Here is a 19,017-nt window from a genome sequence, read left to right as displayed (position 1 = left end):
TTCATTTGTTTGCAACGAACCTATCGGAAAATACCCGATAATTTTGAAGCTCTTGTGGTATTATAAGTGAGTGTATATTTGGGTATTGACTTCACAAATACTCGATCAGTTTCAAAATCTAATCTTTCTGCATTCATTACCAATATTCACAGTTTGTGTTGTTATATAGGTATTGCAGGACTTTAGAATGTCGTAGAGTATTTCCCTCCGCATCTATGTCACTGTGTACATTTTGCAAATATTTGTACAAGGATACTAGGTAACTAGGAAAAGCAATTTAGAGTTCGTTGACTTGCTGAACTCATCATATGGAATGTGAATTTGAAGATTTATTTAAGTAGGTTTTCCATCAAGTTTGTATGTGGATGACTAACTGAGAGGAATAATGAAAACGAAAAGCATATTGCACCGACCATCAAATAAAATTGGAAATAAGGCAGTATGTATGATCTTTCAACTCTTACTATTTTTCTCTAATAAATGTAAATAATATTACACTTATGTCCGGAGAGTTTTTAATCCAATGTTGCGATTATTGCAATTTGTGCATCATATTTTGTTTCAAAAAAACAATTTCTGAAGCGATTTTCTGTTTGGCCATTTGACATTTCAAATCCCTTTTCACAGAGAGGAGCAAATACTTCTAAAAAAAAACATTTTAAAATTACAAGACCTTGCACATTTTGTTTAACCTTTGATCCCGATAATAATAACGTCTGGTATCCAAGATTCTTGGTTATTATGAACATAATAGTTTCGAAATTCATGCTGATAATGAAGGGCTTATTACATAGTCTTAAGACTTAATCATCGTCTAAGCTAGCTTACTTTGTTTAAGATCGTTGACACTGGCCCATTATGTAATCTCAGCCTATATAATTATAATGAAAAGCCAGCTATTATCAGGGTTGCTATGTCACGAGACTAATTTGGATCGCTATTAATATCATCAGTAGGACTGATTTATGCATGAACAAATACTACATGATCATAAATAATATACCTACATGGCCTCCACTTCATTGACTTTATTTAAGCGGGGATATCGCGACTTTCAAAGTTCTACAATCTAATTAAAGCCACATAACTAAAAAGAATTACCTACAAAACGATTAATCGTACTTAAAAATGTTATTCTGGTTATTTAGAAACACGCCTCGTCAAAATTTTGCTGACGAAATATATACATATATATTTTTATATATGTATATAAAAATTTTTATTTTTTTATATATTTTTATATATGTATATTTTTTTTATATATAAATAGTACCTACAGTCCGTATTCAATATTTATTTTCATACTCATTACACTCTTAATGGTTTTCGATTATTTCTGTAATTCATAAGGTACATGTATTTTTATTGCAAAGCCACTTTGCCGTACTTATAAATAAAAGTAACTTTTCCTCAAGGAAAACAGGACGGTAGCTGAAATTTCAACTTTGCTCACCGAACCAAAATCGGCTTCGAATCGAAAAGAAATTGGTATTAGGGACTTAGTTCAGCTATTTGAATTGTATGAAATGTTCTTTTTAACGTCCGTATAAGAGTACCCAAACAGAGAGCAAACTACAGACTAAACAGTCGGCCGACAGTTGAAAAAATAATTGTAAAGTAAATCTTGATTCTAATCAAAGTTTACAGTCGGCTTCATACCGGTTGAATACCTGGTCTTTGTAATGTGCGTACTACCATTCGTCATCGTACTGATTTATGAGCCCTAATAAACCATCGGCCGACTAAAAGTTTGCAGTATGCGGGTACTCTTAACATTCGTGTAAATGTGCCTTTACCTTTGACGTTGGAAGTGGCAATTTTATCATGTATACGGAAATAGAGAATTTAGCTTGTTCAATGTTAAAAGCGCGAATCTACGTGAAACACAATTTTATTTGTGTTACTTTTGTGTAGTTATATCTAACACGAGATCTCGTTTATTCGGTATTGGTTTTGAATGTTGGTAATCTTACTTTGGTAAATATTGATTAAAGTGTGACGTTTATATGTTCAAATTTACCTTACGTTACGTTACAGCCTTTTTATCGTCCCACTGCTGGGCACAGACCTCCTCTCACACGGAGAAGGATTGAGCAATAACCATCACGCTTGCTCAAGATGTTTTCCTTCACCTTTTTATCAGCCATTGGTGTCTAAGATATACTTAGAAAGAACTAATGTACTTTCAAAATTGCAAAGTATGTTAAAATTTTCTATTGCGTAATGTACTGTAATTTGCATACCGATTGAGCAAAATGTAACTTAACAGCTGTCTCTGCAAATAATCCTTCCCAGAAATAACATTTAGGAATTTATAAAAGAGATTGGTACATTTTGAGAGCTGCCTTTTTTAATACTGATTTAGAACACACACACACACACACACACACACACACACACATGCACGCACACATAATAAGATAAGAATATAACATGTTAATTATTTCAGTTTTTTTAGTAATAAGTATAGGTATAATAAAACTAAACTAGGTAATAATGATAAGTACTGCAAACCTCTCCTACCTCTTTATGCTGTGCCCTACCGGGTCCATATTGCTTCTAGTATATTGTTTTAATTTTATAAAAATACCACCTGTATTACATAATATGGAACGCAAATAAAGAATAAAGAAAGTCCTGAATTTCAGCTTACTTTGAATAAACGTGATTTGAATTCTACATCTAGCCTTTTCTCAATTTAAGATGAATTTCAGAGAGCCTGAATATTTTGTGATCCTGTTGTTTATTATTTCGATTTTTGTATTATTCTGTTTAGGTACCTACTGTTTATTTTTGTTGTTTTAGTTTCCGTTGAAGTATTTCCATAAAATCTTGAGAAAAAAAGTTGTGTCTGTCATCAGTAGTAGATACTGTGTGGTTATGTTGTATTAATTTGTTAATAGCAATAACCATTAATTTTAAGTTCACGACTATGCTACTATGCGAAATTGAAGGCTATTGAATATGTTGAACACTATAAATACTGCGACTGAATAAATATGTAGTAGAGCCAACTTTTATTATCATAAGAATTTGATAAAATTTCTATAAATATTTGCAAGGAGTTTTTTTTAACCCCCGACGCAAAAACGACGGGGTGTTATAAGTTTGACGTGTCTGTGTGTGTGTGTGTGTGTGTGTGTGTGTGTGTGTGTATGTGGCATCGTAGCTGCCAAACGGATGGTCCGATTGTAATGCGGTTTTTTTTGTTTGAAAGGAATGTCAGTCGGGAGTGTTCTTAGCTATGTTTGGTGGAAATCGGTTCAGGTCTTCAAGGTCATCAGCTCGTTTGTTAGGTGTGATAGGAATGTTACACGCTCAGTTTACTTGCAAGCATATGTGGGATCTGACATTTGAGACACTAATGTCTTCTGGAACCACTGAGCTGGTCTGCTGTTAGGACCCGAAGATAGGAGACGTAACCCTGAACTGCCTTGTAGTAAACCCATCGAGTTTGGGCTCGTTGAATTTGTCTTGACTAGTTCTCTTCATGTTTGACGAGGACCTGATGCTGGCAATGGGATGGGGTGGATGAAACCCTGAAATTCCAGAATGAAACTTATAACCCTATTTATATTTTTGCTGAAAATCTAGTTATTGCTGTTTCTCAATCTGTGCAATTCTCCCAAAGCCAGTTTGTCGTGAGGATTGTAAAACAGCTTCCTTTGGTCGAGATCGCATATAGCGACTCCATCTAAACTTTTTACGCGGCTTAAAGCCACGTAGGCTTGGCCTTTTGCAAAGATTTTTTTGCCCAAATATATTACAGCCTTTTCAACTGTGGTTCCTTGTAACTTATGTACAGTAACAGCCCAACTAAGAATAATTGGAAACATTGTTCTTTCGATGTTACCGTACCCTCTGAGACCTTGAAAAGTTATACTTTGTGGTCGAATGGGAATCCAACCGTTTTCGTCTTTAGAACTCGTTCCAACGGACTCGTCATCAAATTTTATATAGATGGTTTTAGGAAGTTCACCTTCCTCTAACTGGTCTCGGCGAAGTCCATTCCATTCAATTTTTTTTATAATCCCCATGCTGCCATTTACTAACCCTTCAGACACCTTTAAATTAACTCTCAACATCACTCTAGCCCCAATTGCAATTTTAATACTATTGACTAACCCGCCCGTACAATTTGGATCTTGCGGAACAGAAACGTGGTTAGGTTTTTGTCCATAGGTGGCAGGTTCTTTAGACTCGTCGAGAGCATGTAAAGTATATATTTTTACTGTTTCAGCCATTGTTTCTATCATTTTCTCATTGTAACTGTTAACCAGTTTCACAGTAGGAAAAATCCGTACAGCGTTACCGTCAGAAAAATCTCCAGTTAATGGCACTCGACTTCTCTCAAGCAAAATTTCATATTGTTCCATAGTCAATTCCCCTATTCGCAAATTATTAAGAATATCTATAAATTGACTGTCGTTTTGTTGCCTGACATTAGTTTGCAGCTCACACAGTCCAAAATATTGCCAAAGATGGGGCTCTCCTTGGAATGCAAGAGGTTGTTTGAAGCACCAACTACCCTTGACGGGCGCTAATTGCATTATATCTCCAAAAAGTAAAACATTTACACCACCAAAAATATCTGTACAGCTTTTGAGTTCTTGTAAACGAAGATGTATAGATCGAAGAACTTCATATGACACCATTGATATTTCGTCTATAACAAGCCAACGGATATAACGCCATTTTCTTCGCATATCTTCTAGACGTTGTCCTGTCATTTGCCTGTAGACTGTGGCTCGACCTTTTTCGATGCCGAGGGAAAATGCACTATGCAGAGTTTTGCCGTTCACGAGCCGCGCTGCAACTCCTGTAGGTGCCGTGATTTCGACAAAACTTGCATGTAATACTTGGTCGACTGTGGGAGCATAACAACGTTGAATTTGGTGTACAAGAGTTTTAAGCACGAATGATTTGCCGCTACCAGCTCCACCCGTGATGAATAATTTTAATGGTAAATTTTCACTTGTGCTGGTTGTATTTATCACCTCATCTCGAATTCTGGTTGTTATTTTGTCATATATATTTTTTTGTTCAACGTTCATGGAGCTGACCATAGAATGGAATTCTGCGTCTGTAATATTGACATGAATTGATTCTTCAACTTCTTCAACTTCGATATCAACATCAGCCATTCCTGGATCATACCCGTCTACGATCGCCCCTACATCGTGGTTTTCTGTTTCTTGAACATTAAAATCATTAATTGCGGGAGGTTCAGCCAGTGCCAGAACTTGGCCAATAACTTGCTGAAGCTCGCGTTCAATAAATTGAAATTGCTCAACGGAATCTCCATGAAAAGGACGTAAACGATCTCTTTGTGCCATGAATGCTGCTTCGCAAGTTTCATAGCCAGTTAACAAATCTTCTTCGTTTCTAAATGGCACATGGGCAACAAGATAGCTGTAAAAATAGCCTTGTCGATCTCCCGTTTGCGTATAATAGCGAGTCCTCAAAATTGCTGGACGTCTTCGCTTTTTCATCATACTTCCATTCAGAAGTCTAATAATTGTTTGTGCAGTTTCAACGCCCTCATCTAGATCTGCATATGCTTCTTCATCACCGTTTTCTTCATCGTTTACAAATCGACTAGTATGTTCATAATTTATAGAAAATTCTGCTAAACTAAGATGCTCCAGATTTCTAGGCCTTTGAACATACCTGTCAAATATATTTTGATGTGTTTGACCTTCGTCACTATCATATCTCAAAATTCGGTAGCGCTCATTAGGTCGGCACGTATTGACGAAAACTACTTTTCTAGAACTATCCCTCAGCTTCAAGTGGCATAATCTGTATGCGCATTCACAGGCCGACACTCTGCGGTGATTTAATATTGCCATAGAAACAGCAAATAATTGCCTACCAATATCCCCGTGACTGGCTCGAACTTTGCTGACGGCATCTTTTACCGCTTGACCTACATCCTGTGGTTCGTGCTTTGAAGTATATTTGGCTATATAGTATGAAACAGCTGTTACATTACCACATGGCTGGATGTCCATATTTGCTTTCCAGAGTTTCAATATCTGCGGATTGTAATTATTTACGTACTGTTCTTCAGGAGTTCTTTTTAAAATACAAAATCGTCCATTGTTACGCAAAGTTTCGTCAGGTCCTAATAATACTGTTTCATCGCTTGCTGGTCTAGGAAAATTAAACCGACAGTGTCGATCCTGCCTGTTTTTATAACAGGTATGAGAATGTGAGTGAATTTGGACTCGTTTTACAACGTCATTTAGTTCATCGTCTGTGTTATTTAACGAACAAGAAACCATGTCATTAATCAAATTTCTACCCTCGGGAGTATCAAAATCAGGAGCATTTTGTATCCAACACAGCATGTGCAAATGTGGACTACCGCGGTTTTGAAACTCAATTCTCCACCAGAAATCTATAAGCTTTCCTCCTAGAATTTGATCGTCATTCTTTAAAAATGTCATAAAAGCATTAACACGTATCATGAATTGCCGACTTAAAGTCACAGGATGATTGTCGACTAATGCTTGTTTGTCATTAAAAGTTAAGTCGTTAGGACTTTCATTCGGTCTTCCGGCAGCAATCAAGAGCGCTTTGAGTATGTCGTACCAATTAAGATCGTTGCAGCTTAAGGTAAGGAACCATGTAGGAGGGCCTAAATTTTTTACCATAGCAATAAGATTGGAACAAGCACTTTGCCAGTAAGCATTAGATCCACGCATATTGCGCATATTTAGGTGAATATTTTCAACCAGGTTTTCAGGTCGACTTTCTCCCTGGCGCAATCTTAAAACCACCCCTACATTTTGCTTTGCTCTATAGAATTCCATTACCGATAATGCGTAGAAAAGATAGTCATGTCTTTGAAAGCGTGTGTCAGCTCCCATTATTCTAGCTTGACAGTAGTCTAAAGGTGTTATCGGATGAGTTCTAGTTTCCTGTAAGCCATTTCGACCATAAGGAAATAAGTGGAACCAAGACAGTTCTTCCGCTCTTTTCTCCCTGTTAATTTGTAAAGGAGCCTCGGTTTTCCGTCTTAATTGATGAACTGGTAACTGATCACAGTTATTGTTTTCGATAACAGTAGACAATTCAGGGATAGGTTCATCTACAACTCGTAAAACTGAGGTAGTAATCACAATATTGTCATTGTTCAAATCGTTTGATGACTCTGATAACTGCTGGGTATTTCTGTCAGTATTCGTATGAATGTCACTTTGGAGTTCGTTTACACTTTGATTTAATGGATTTACAACAGGGATAATTTTTGTAATACTATATTGATCATCGTCTGGCCTATTGCCTTGTAATTTGGGTATATTTGATTTTAAAATTGACCACAATTGTGGGATATCGGTGAGTGCTATTAAGCAAGCTTTTCCATCCTGAGCTACACGACCCTTTGGTCCCCTTGAATGAGAGTCAAACAAATAATATAAATCATCTCTTTTCCAAATTGCTACAGATATACCATTACATGTAACGATAGCTCCTTCATCAACACTAGATTCCGTAAAAAACTGAATTAAGCCATTTTTTAAATTGGGAAATCCATCAATATTTACGGTCAAATGGCCACAAATCGAATAACTTTCATCTTGAATTTGTATTATACATGAATGATTCAATACTTCAAAATTGATTTGTAACTCTTGGACACGTAAATATTCTGTATTAGCTTCAGACGAATTTGGAGCCCTTCGAGACTGTATACTATTTGAGTATAGCCGATCACCCGCAATCAATATTGTATCTATTATATTTGGAGACCATGTTTCAGTTTCTTTAATTTTTGCAACTGTAATAGCTACTGCTGCATTCGCAGTACATTGCTTCCCGCGTGAAAAATTTAGAAACTTACTGTGACTTTGATGGAATGAACCTCTCAGTATACGCCGATTATTATTAATATCTTGAAAACAACTTGTCTCATTTGTAATTTCCTGTTGTAATATGTCGTTATGCTCAACATGACAAATTTCATTAACATCGTAATTTTCGTTAAAGTTTACTGTAACATTTCTATACAAAGGATTATTGGCAATCAACCAATCTAATGCAGCTCGCAATTTTTGAATACTTACAGAATATTGACGTAATCTTTGAACTGATTCTAACTGTTCGCAAACAATAACCAGACCAGCACTACTCATTCTTAGAGGAAGTTGCTCAGCAATTTCGTCAACATCTTGGCCAAAAAGAACGGCTTGGCCGTGAAAACCATGTTGTCCGAAACGCCCGCTAAGTTTAACCATTTTTACAAATGGAATTATTCTACTTAACAAACGTACTTCTACATCTGACAGTGCGGCTATTTCAGGGGGAATATCGTCTAAGAACATACTATTCCAATAGGCTTGAGTAGGTGTTCTTGATCTACGAAGCGTTCTGACACATCGGTGACAGGCAGAGATAACGTCATATTGCGTCATCAATTCATTTGGTATTAAATCTCCTGGAAAATGAGCCAACGTTACAGACTGTACTTGCTTACTATAGCAAAGTTTATGACAAATTAAACAAACTTTATCAGCAAATTTGTTTATTGAATTATTAAAATCTATTCTACATTTGGCTCTAAACCGAATTGTAGCTGCTGCATCTCTAGCTTGTCTAGAAGCACATTGTTCCGAAGTTTCATTTAAACGAGATTCAGCAGTACACTGTGCGTTTGTAGCACGCCTTAATAAAGTTTGCTGTGGAGTCTCATTTAAACGAGACTCGGCAGTACACTGTGCGTTTGCAGCACGCCTTAATGAAGCTTGGTCTGGAGTTTCATTTAAACGAGACTCGGCAGTACACTGTGCGTTTGCAGCACGCCTTAATGAAGCTTGCTCTGGAGTTTCATTTAAACGAGACTCGGCAGTACACTGTGCGTTTGCAGCACGCCTTAATGAAGCTTGCTCTGGAGTTTCATTTAAACGAGACTCGGCAGTACACTGTGCGTTTGCAACACGCCTTAATGAAGCTTGCTCTGGAGTTTCATTTAAACGAGACTCGGCAGTACACTGTGCGTTTGCAACACGCCTTAATGAAGCTTGCTCTGGAGTTTCATTTAAACGAGATTCAGCAGTACACTGTGTGTTTGCAGCACGCCTCAATGAAGCTTGCTCTGGAGTTTCGTTTAAACGAGATTCAGCAGTACACTGTGCGTTTGCAGCACGCCTCAATAAAGCTTGCTCTGGAGTTTCATTTGAACGAGACTCTGCAGTATACTGTGCGTTTGCAGCACGCCTTATTGAAGCTTGCTCTGGAGTTTCATTTAAACGAGACTTGGCAGTACACTGTGCGTTTGCAGCACGTCTTCTTGAAGCTTGCCTCGGAGTTTCATTTAAACGAAACTTTTTTGTACACTGTGCATTTTTTAAAAGTCTGGAAGCACGTTGACTCGGAGTTTCATTTTTATCTACATATTGATTTAATTTGCGCCGTTTGGCTTCGTTATTAGCTTTTTTTGTTTTTCTTCCCAGTCCCATTTTATAAGACTAGTATAGACTTGATGAAACAGACAATTTTGAAACACAAAATTACCCTTAAATGGCAAGAAAAATGAAAGAAATTATGAATAATTAAGGAGCTTCTTTAAAAAGCATGAAATAAAAAATTAAATTAAAAATTTAAAAAAACCCCCGACCCAAAAAAATGCTGCGATACAAAAAGTCAAAATATAAAAAGCTAAAAATAACTTTTAACACTAAGTAAGTACATAGTAGACTTTGACTTTGAATTTATGTTGACCGTACGTATGAAATTTTTAATTAAATTTTGTCGCGTCGGGGGACCGCTTTTTAGCTTTAAAAATACTAGGTAACCTAAATCAAATGATTCCTAACTAATCACAACATTCGTATAAAAAAAACCACCTATCTAAATAAATTAGATAGACTATAAGTAATTAGATATATAATAAGTACGTATTCAAAATAAAAGTGAACCTACTTTAAAACTAAATATATTATGTACACAACTACTAACTGATACAATAACACTGGACAAAAATTAAAACAGACGAATAGTACGAGTCACAAGATTTACTTGTAAAGAAAGAAGAAGATAAGTAAACAAAATAATATTTAAATTGAAACGAAAATGGAAACTAAGTAACATAAAACGTAAGAAAAAAACTTAATTAAATTTTAACTTAACTTAATTTAATTGAAGAAAGAAGAAGATAAAGTAAACAAAATTAAAGTATTTAAATTAAAACGAAAATGTTAACGTAAGTAACGAAATCAAATATAACTTAATTCTCTTAACTATCTAAATAAATGATAAACAAAAATTTTAACCACCAATCTTAGTACGACTCAAAAGATTTGCATGAAAAACGACGACCGTCAACGACGTCTGCCCTCGCGTGTCTGCCCGCTCGGGTCGATAAACCTACATCCATACTACGCTCAATCCCCACTCTCGCGTCGTGCGGCCGCCCGCGCCGCCGCCCGCGCCGCTGCCCGCGCCGCCGCGGTGCGTGGTGGTGACGTCCGGACTACGCGGGACGCGGAGAGTTAATAAACTACTACAATATTGTATAACAATGGGATTGAGGTCTTCAATGTGTGTTCTTAATTATAGCGGTCCCCCGACGCGACAAAATTTAATTAAAAATTTCATACGTACGGTCAACATAAATTCAAAGTCAAAGTCTACTATGTACTTACTTAGTGTTAAAAGTTATTTTTAGCTTTTTATATTTTGACTTTTTGTATCGCAGCATTTTTTTATTAATGGTGTAATGATAGCAATTTACTCACCAGTTATAACTAAAGCGGCCTTTTTACTGTTATAAATATTTGAACATAATAAATGAATATCATTACATTTTAATGATCTCAAATATTATTTAACCTTTCTTCTCAAAACTGATACCATAAAATAAATCTAATCCAATTAGTTAATGAGCCTATTAATTTATCCAAATGCTTTTTAAAGATATCAAATTAATATGCTCTAATTAGCAAAGCTTTCACGCAAACACAAAATCACCACAAGGAGAGCTTAACATAGGGCACGACCTTCTCTTGGCATTCACCTTTATTTTATTATCTTCGTGATATCATTGCAAAAACGACATCATAAAAAAAAAAACAATAAAAATATGCAAATTATCATATCTGCCTACTATTATTACTGCAGTTAATAGATCATTACCTTTCGAGTATTTCAAGTTGGAAAATATTCAGAATAAAGTTATTAGTACTCAGATATTCGGAAATGTTTCGCGTTCGCAAAAGCTTAACACGAACATCATGAAATGAAAATGTAATTTCAGCTTATTCGGGTGCGAGAAGTCGTTCAAAATTAAGTTGCAAGACTTGTTACAATTATACAAAAGTTGAATATGCTTGTACTCGTTATAATACGGCGTTATGAATAAGTTGAGTTTCAATCTTGTTTACATTATGTTATGTGTGTGTGTACCTATTATAGACATTTCGTGAAGGAAGGTGTACTTATACCTAAAAATTATAAGGTGAGTTGCACCATTAAATTATAACCTCAACAATTACATTTATATAACGCGTATACATATCCAGTGACCAATTAACATAACCAGTCGTGAAATTGCCGCAAATTGGTAGATAGATAGATAAAACATTTATTCTAAATAATATACAACATGTAACTTAATTAACGCACATCCTGAAATCAGTTTGTTCAGAATCGTTTACTGAATCGATTTATATCATTTTTAATATAGGTAATTTTTTATCCCAAAAATAATTAAAACTACGGAAATTATTGTCATATTAACCCTGTACAGTCAAAACAAATTCAAATAGACCGTAACTCAAAGTAATAAGACTTCGTGTATTGTCGGCTTTTTCCGTAGTTTCGTTATGTTGTGTCGAGTCGAGCGGCGCGCGGTGCGATATTTGCGTGCGTAGTAGTATGACCAAAAAGTTCTCCAAGAATTGGTATAACTAATTTAGTAAATAACAATGCATATACATGTTAAATTAAAAATTCAGTGTATGTATTATGATTATAACATAATATTCTAATTGGGGTGTTTGAGGGTGTGCGTTAATTACGTTACATGTTGTATATAGTAAAATGTCCCACCATAAATCTATGCAAAACTGTAGTCAAAGTTAAACTCAGATTTTTTTTGCCGGTTCTTACGAATTAAAAAAATTAGGAAGTGTATGAGTGACACTAGAGGTAATTTATAAGTACAGGTAATTTAGTCTAAGTACCATTCACGAATCATTTTCTATAAAATTCTATGTAGGTACAAATAGAAGTCCATATGGAGGTAGAACTATAATATATTATCAAGCTAGCCTGTACTGCTTGTGACATTAGAACGTTTGTCTCTGAATCTGGATATGTTTTTGCGAGACCCCAAGTTCAAGTCAATCCACATTGTTATTCGTTTTCTTGCTGGTTTCACCAAGCTGCATTTAAACTGGGAAAAACTTTTGATACGACTTTTCTTGATTCTACAAGGTGTTGATTTGCATTTGTGCCATAGTTCAGGAGGAGGACATACAATACGTAAATAATCGATTGGAATTACAGTAGATGGGAAATAACTAATATGCACTGCTTTTTTTGTCATTGTAATGTCGTGGTATTTCCGAAGTAATCCAATTTTATGAATGAAATTTATGACTGATCGTTGCGTATGCTTTGTGTTTGCGTTTGTGTGAGGGTGCAGCACGGTTTTAACACCAGTAACATACGCGCCAAGTCTAAATAAGGCTAGATGAAATTTACGGAATTCCGAAAAAAAATTAAAGAAAAAAAATTACGTACCAATTTTTTTATTGATTTGGGTCGAGAATCATTAGCATAATTACCTCCTTGAATATGGCACGGATGCAAATCAACAGCTTGTATATACCTAATTAAAGTGTTTGTTAACCCTAAAGAGCAAAGAACACTCCGTGCATATTAGCATTTACAAGGATTGCATTGAGAAATAATGTTAAACTACTGTGAAATAATATTATAGCCTTAGTTATTTTGTCGAACAAATAACTAGTCAAAAGAACATCAAAAGATATGACTGTTTTGTAGTAAAAATATGGCTTCTGGAATACGAACATATATTTTTTTCTGATTGCTTTCCGATACATCAAAAAGTCGTTGTCAAAGTACGACAACATCTGACACGCCCACATATTATGAAAAACTATATTCCAACATTACGCACCCATAAAAGTCCTATTGCCAACCACAAAAAAAGGTTTTTAACTTTGTTTTCGGTGATGGGAAACTATCAAATTATTATATCTCCCGCTGAGGAAGGGTTATTTCAGACTTTTACACAGCTTTGCATGTTCTTTCTATAGCCTTTTGTGTAACAGGGATGCGGTATAGCTGCAGCGCGCTTTGGAATTGTAGGGCAAACATTTTGGTTACATAATATAGAGCAGAGGAGCATAGAGCGAGTGCACTTTAAACCTTTTTAATTTATTAAATTAGTCAATTTAATTAAAAAATAAATAATTGAAATATATTATTTTTCAAAGTATCTAGTAAAGTTCAGTCTCTTACAAAATTTAAGGTGCAAAGATGCAGATTTATGTCATTATTAGCCGATTAAGTCAATTTCTGAAGAACGTTGGCCTTGCTAATGTGTGCTTAATCGTCTGTTCATTAGCTGTCGCTTCCATCTTGCGCAAACCTTTGCAGATCTTGAACTCCACGTTTTTTTTTGTTCTTCTGATGTTAAAGTCAATAAACCGATACAGACAGGTCATTAACCTCTAGATGTCTACGAACATACGTATTGAAATCTAAATTGTAAAGTCTATGATTACTTTAACCGCATTCGAAGGGCACAAGGCTTTTGAGTTTTTTTTTTCTTAATGGTCATACATTTTGAGATCTTTTCTTATCTTGAAACGGCTTGCTTATTCCACTCTTTGGTCGATAGTGCCCTTTGCTGGGTTATTGCTAATGATACGTTATCTGTATTCATTTATATGATAAGTATTTGTGACAAATATAAACGCAGCTTCGTACATTTTGATTTCTGATTTTTTCGTTGAGAATGTGTTAGGATACATGAATACCATTGCATTCTTGTTAACTCGGCAATATTTTTTTTTTGCACATAGTCCGAACATAAATCAGGCCAATCGTATGAAAAAGGTCTGCAATTTTCATCTAATTTACCCATTTCATAAAATCTAATACCCACAAATTTCTGACAAGAAATAAAAGGCGTGAACAACTGTTTCGCGTCCTATATTAATTTATTCTCGCGACCAGATGTCCGATAGTTACTGGCTTGCATCCAACGCTGAATTTATGTAACCACTATCGCTCTAACTGCAAGTTTAACTGTCAATGTTTGTCGTGCTAGATTGGGATTTGTTTTATTTATTTACATAACAAACGATTTGTTAGTTTTCAATTTTTTCTTTGTGGTGAAAAACAACCCTCACTCGAGAACTTTGGCAATAAGCGCACCACAATAGTAAGGATACGTCTGATATAGCCAGTTTTTTTTTTTTGCAAACTGTCTATCTGAATTATGCTCTGAACCACCTTTAGCAATACATACCATCGTAGAAATGGAAGCGTAATTTACGTATTCAATACTTAAATTGTATAGCTTACATAGATCAATTGCATTACACAAACGGTACAATTAGTCCTTACACGTATGTATATACTACCACAGATTACCTAATAGTTACTATTCTCGCTGGTAGGCCATATTCCTTGCTATAATATAGGTACTTCTTGACATACATAGAGTATATAGGTCACACAAGGAGGGAAGATGCTAACCAAAAAGCTAGGATCATCTGAAAAAATCTCGATTTTTATTTCGGCATTTCATTCGAGTTCAATAGATAATAATATAATAATAATAATATTAGGAAATATACAGAATTGCAAGAAGAAATAACTAGAGTTTGGAAAATGAATAGAGTAACAATAGTCCCGATAATAATATCTACCACAGGTGTAGTCCCTAAACAAATTTTTAATAGTTTTGCCGCACTTAATCTCTCCAAATATACTTACCTCACTCTACAGAAAGCAGCTATCCTCAACACATGCCGTATAGTTAGAAAAGGACGATGGGCGTTTTGGTACCCTGTCCAACAGTGTTGATTTTAGTACCATTGCGTAGGTCTTGGCAAGGCAAAAAATGTTTACTATGACGATTAGTCCCAAATCCTTGTCCATTTCGCGTGACATCGACTAATAGAATGTGTAATGTTCAAAAATCGTCAAAGTAGATGTAGTTCTTAAATCCAACTGTATTGAATAAAAACTGGTAAAGTAACAAAAAAACAGGAATTTGGCCTTCTTAGAATGTTTGCCTGCTCACTGCTTTAAATAAAGACTGTGCAAAACCTTTGCAGTTCACGCAGAACTAGCTTATGTATTTGATGAAAGTCTTTCAGTATCTACAATCAATTAAAGTTGAAAAGTCAGACGACGATGTTTACATAGTACATATTACGCCTCTTAACTTGCGTTCTTAACTGCCTCGTTGGTCTAGTTGTCGCAAGTGTGGCTGCTGAGCACGAGGTCTCGGGTTCGATTCCCGAGTCGGGCCGAAATCGCTTTGTGGGTTTTAGAAGACTTTCACAAAGCAGCCCGAAGCCTGGAAGTTGGTGACTGATTCACCCGTGCATCGGAGAGCACGTAAATGTCGGTCCTGCGCCTGATCTCTTTCCGGTCGTGTCGGATTGCCGTCCCATCGGGCTATGAGAGTGAAGGAATAGGGAGTGCACCTGTGTCTGCGCAATTTCTTGTGCACTATAATATGTCCTGCGCAGTTGGCTAATCTCCTTACATGAGAACAGCCGCCGTAGCCGATAATCGGCTAGGAGGACATCATCATCATCATCATTTCATCATCAGTACATATTACGACTCAATCTTGCTCCTCAAGAGGTGCTGAGAAAATGATGAATTTCTTCTTAAAAAAAGATGAATAGAAATGTTTTGAACTTTCGTCAAATCAGATGACGATTGTGTTTCCGTAGTAAGACTCCATAGACTATTACAATCTTTAGATTATAATAGAGTGTATCTCAAACAATGAAAGATGTATATTAACTTAGTTTAAAATTATTACACTGACGACATATGCCTCTTAATGATTTTGCATATATGGATGATATACTTGTTGCTATGTCGATTCAATTTTTATCGTCACTCGGATCGGACAGCTAATTGAGGCAAGCCCCATAGTTTTTATTATTCTTCACGTAAATACCTTTCTAATGATATATCATACGTTACTGTTGGAGCGGGTACCAAATCCCATACAAAGTGCCCATTGTCCTTTTTGCAACTTGATTTAGACAATAATTTTAATGCAGTACAGAACAACCAGCAAACTTCCCAAACCCAATAGTATTAGTATTAGGATCTCACTTTGGCTATAAGCCCGTAAGATCCTAAAAATACCAGGTTTAAATTAAAACCTGAGAAAACGAACGTTTAAAATCAAAATAATAAGATCTTTATTTATACAAAAACCTTTTACATTGCTTAGAACTGGGATACAGAACATGGTTAACTAAAGGTAACATGGAATTGGTAAACTTATGCCCATTTTCACCAACAATCTCTTAATCTAAGTGCCACTTAGAATAAGGGCTCTCCCAATTTTGACATAAATAACTATGGATAAGGGATACCTAAACTTTGGTGAAAACGAAATTCTTATTAAGTGTTCCGTAAATGCTCTTAGGGGATCCCTTAATTTAGGTATTTGTTGGTGAAAATGGGCACCATCCTCCTAAACTAGGTGATCCTGTGACTTAGGAGTCTGTGTTCTGCTGTCGCTGTTATACAATCAACCTTTTTTTTGTGTTCAAACATTACCAAAAATAGTAATTGACAATGCAGGGTACAAAATATAGATTTTAAAATTAACATAAGGAAAATTGGGGGTAGTCTTTTTGGTGTATAAGTGAGTGTATAATGTAATATGCAAGCAAGTGGGGGTGTGTGTGTGTATGAATGGGGGTGTGTGTGTGTGTATGAATGGGGGTGTCTGTGATATCGTGTAAGTAGGAGTGTCTGTAGTAGTATTTGACGTTTACAGAGTGTATGTTTAGATTGTGCGGTATGTGCAGCTTTTTGGGAAATTGGTCTACTGTTGGACGTTTAGGAGTTCTTCTGTTCGAGTGTAGTCTTGGTCTTGCAGCCAACTTTGTACGGTAGACTTAGCTTGGTGGTAATTCAGTCCAGCTATCTGAAGAGTTTTACATATATTTTTGTAAACTATAGTACTTATTACATAAAACTGACGCGTAGCGAATGCGGTTTTGTGGCGGACTGTCGGACATACATTTTTTGCTTTGCGCTTAGTTGGATCTGGTGGATCTAGTCTAGTTTCATTTATTATTCAACATACGACATACATTTCGAGAAATCAGTAAGCGATTAGTGGAGTCCACTCGTGACCAAAGGGCTGGCCTATACTTCGGTCAAAGGATATGCATTGCCATCCAGCGTGGCAATGCCAGCCTTTTGGGCATGATCCCAGCTGACAGCGATGCGGATGAATATTTTGATACTTAGTTTTAATATTTCCCTATCATATGATCATTTGTAAAACTATTGAATAAAACATACTACTAGGAATTGGGGATTTAATCTTGTTATACGTACATTTCTGATACACTTCTACCAATCTTGTGATTACTTTGCTGACTGGTCAGATATCTACAACAGTCCTTTACATAGTTTTTGAAAGTCATGCCTTTTTCCGTAATGTATTCTGTTAGTCAAATGCCTTGAAATGGAACCGTTTTCTGCTGAGCAAACCATTTCGTGTGCAATAAAATCAAAGACTTAAATTGTAACATTTCTGTCACGTTCAAAATCGCGGTTACGGAGAGATGAGCGTTTTATTTGCAGAGTTCATCTTTTGGGATATTTGCGGCCGACCTTTCTTTTTAATAAATGACTTTTTTTTGTGAGAATAATTTAATAATTCTTTGAGGACTAAACTTATCGTTAATGTAGCATTATTTTATTTTAACTTTTTGAAAACTCATGACCTGAAGTTCAGAATGACGTTTAAGTAGGCGGTTAAGTAATTTTAGTTTCAAATAAAGTCAATCCTAATGAAATAAATCCCCTTGAATCAAATAAAACGTATATAATATCAAGCAAGCATTCATAAAAACTAATACGGAATCTATAACTCTGCTCTTGACTGTAATTTTAGCATATAAAAATAAAATTGAACCGCTATTCATTTACGACTCCTGGAGAAAAATATTACCTATGTCAGCTCTACTAATCCGTAAATAAATGTATTTTTAAGCTAAACTATGTTCTTTGTTACAGAGCTGGATGGACTGGAAGGGGAGGATTGTGTTTAGCAGCGGTTCACACAGCACTGCTTTGGGAAGCGGCGTCCACCCCGCGCTGCCCGCGCCCGTGGTGGCGCGTCCCATCACACAGGTAACTATCATCATCATCGTCATCGTCATCATCATCATCATCATCATAATCATCGTCATCATCATCATCATCATCGTCATCATCATCATCTTCATCATCATTTCGACATCGATTGTGTTTAGCAGCGGTTCACACAGCATTGTTTTGGGAAGCGGCGTCCACCCCGCGCTGCCCGCGCCCGTGGTGGCGCGTCCCATCACACAGGTAACTATCATCGTCATCATCATCATCATCATCATCATAATCATCATCGTCATTATCAGCGTCATCTTCATCATCATTTCGACATCGATTGTGTTTAGCAGCGGTTCACACAGCACTGCTTAGGGAAGCGGCTTACACCCCGCCCGCCCGCGCCCGTGGTGGCGCGTCCCATCACACAGGTAACGAACATCGTCATCATCATCACCGCCATTATCATCATCATCACCATCGTCATCATTATCATCGTCATCGTTATCATCGTCATGATCAACATCGTCATCGATATCGTAACAGCTGTATTGGTTGATCGATCATAAGGTTAAGCAACGCTTGAAGTGTGGCTGTAGTTATCCATCATGATGAGTTCCTCCGTGTATTTGGGAACGTAGTCGAAAGTTAGAAAGTCTGACAACTGATCTT

The 19,017-nt window shown here is 36.2% G+C and overlaps 1 protein-coding gene across 1 annotated transcript in view; it reads left to right on the top strand.

The window, feature by feature from the left end:
* The window catches only part of LOC124632518 (gastrin/cholecystokinin type B receptor-like), a 130,835-nt gene extending 112,452 nt beyond the window's left edge, over positions 1-18,383 (top strand). Inside the window, exon 10 of the mRNA XM_047167376.1 lies at positions 18,277-18,383. Within this exon, the coding sequence (XP_047023332.1) occupies positions 18,277-18,311 (35 nt within the window). The 3' untranslated portion in view covers positions 18,312-18,383. The remainder of the gene's footprint in view (positions 1-18,276) is intronic.
* Positions 18,384-19,017: the final 634 nt, after the last annotated feature.

This window comes from Helicoverpa zea, chromosome 8, assembly GCF_022581195.2.
Source record: "Helicoverpa zea isolate HzStark_Cry1AcR chromosome 8, ilHelZeax1.1, whole genome shotgun sequence".
Classification (NCBI taxonomy): Eukaryota; Metazoa; Arthropoda; class Insecta; order Lepidoptera; family Noctuidae; genus Helicoverpa; species Helicoverpa zea.
The sequence above is the reverse complement of the archived record's forward strand: the minus strand, read 5'-3'. Positions and strand labels throughout refer to the sequence as shown.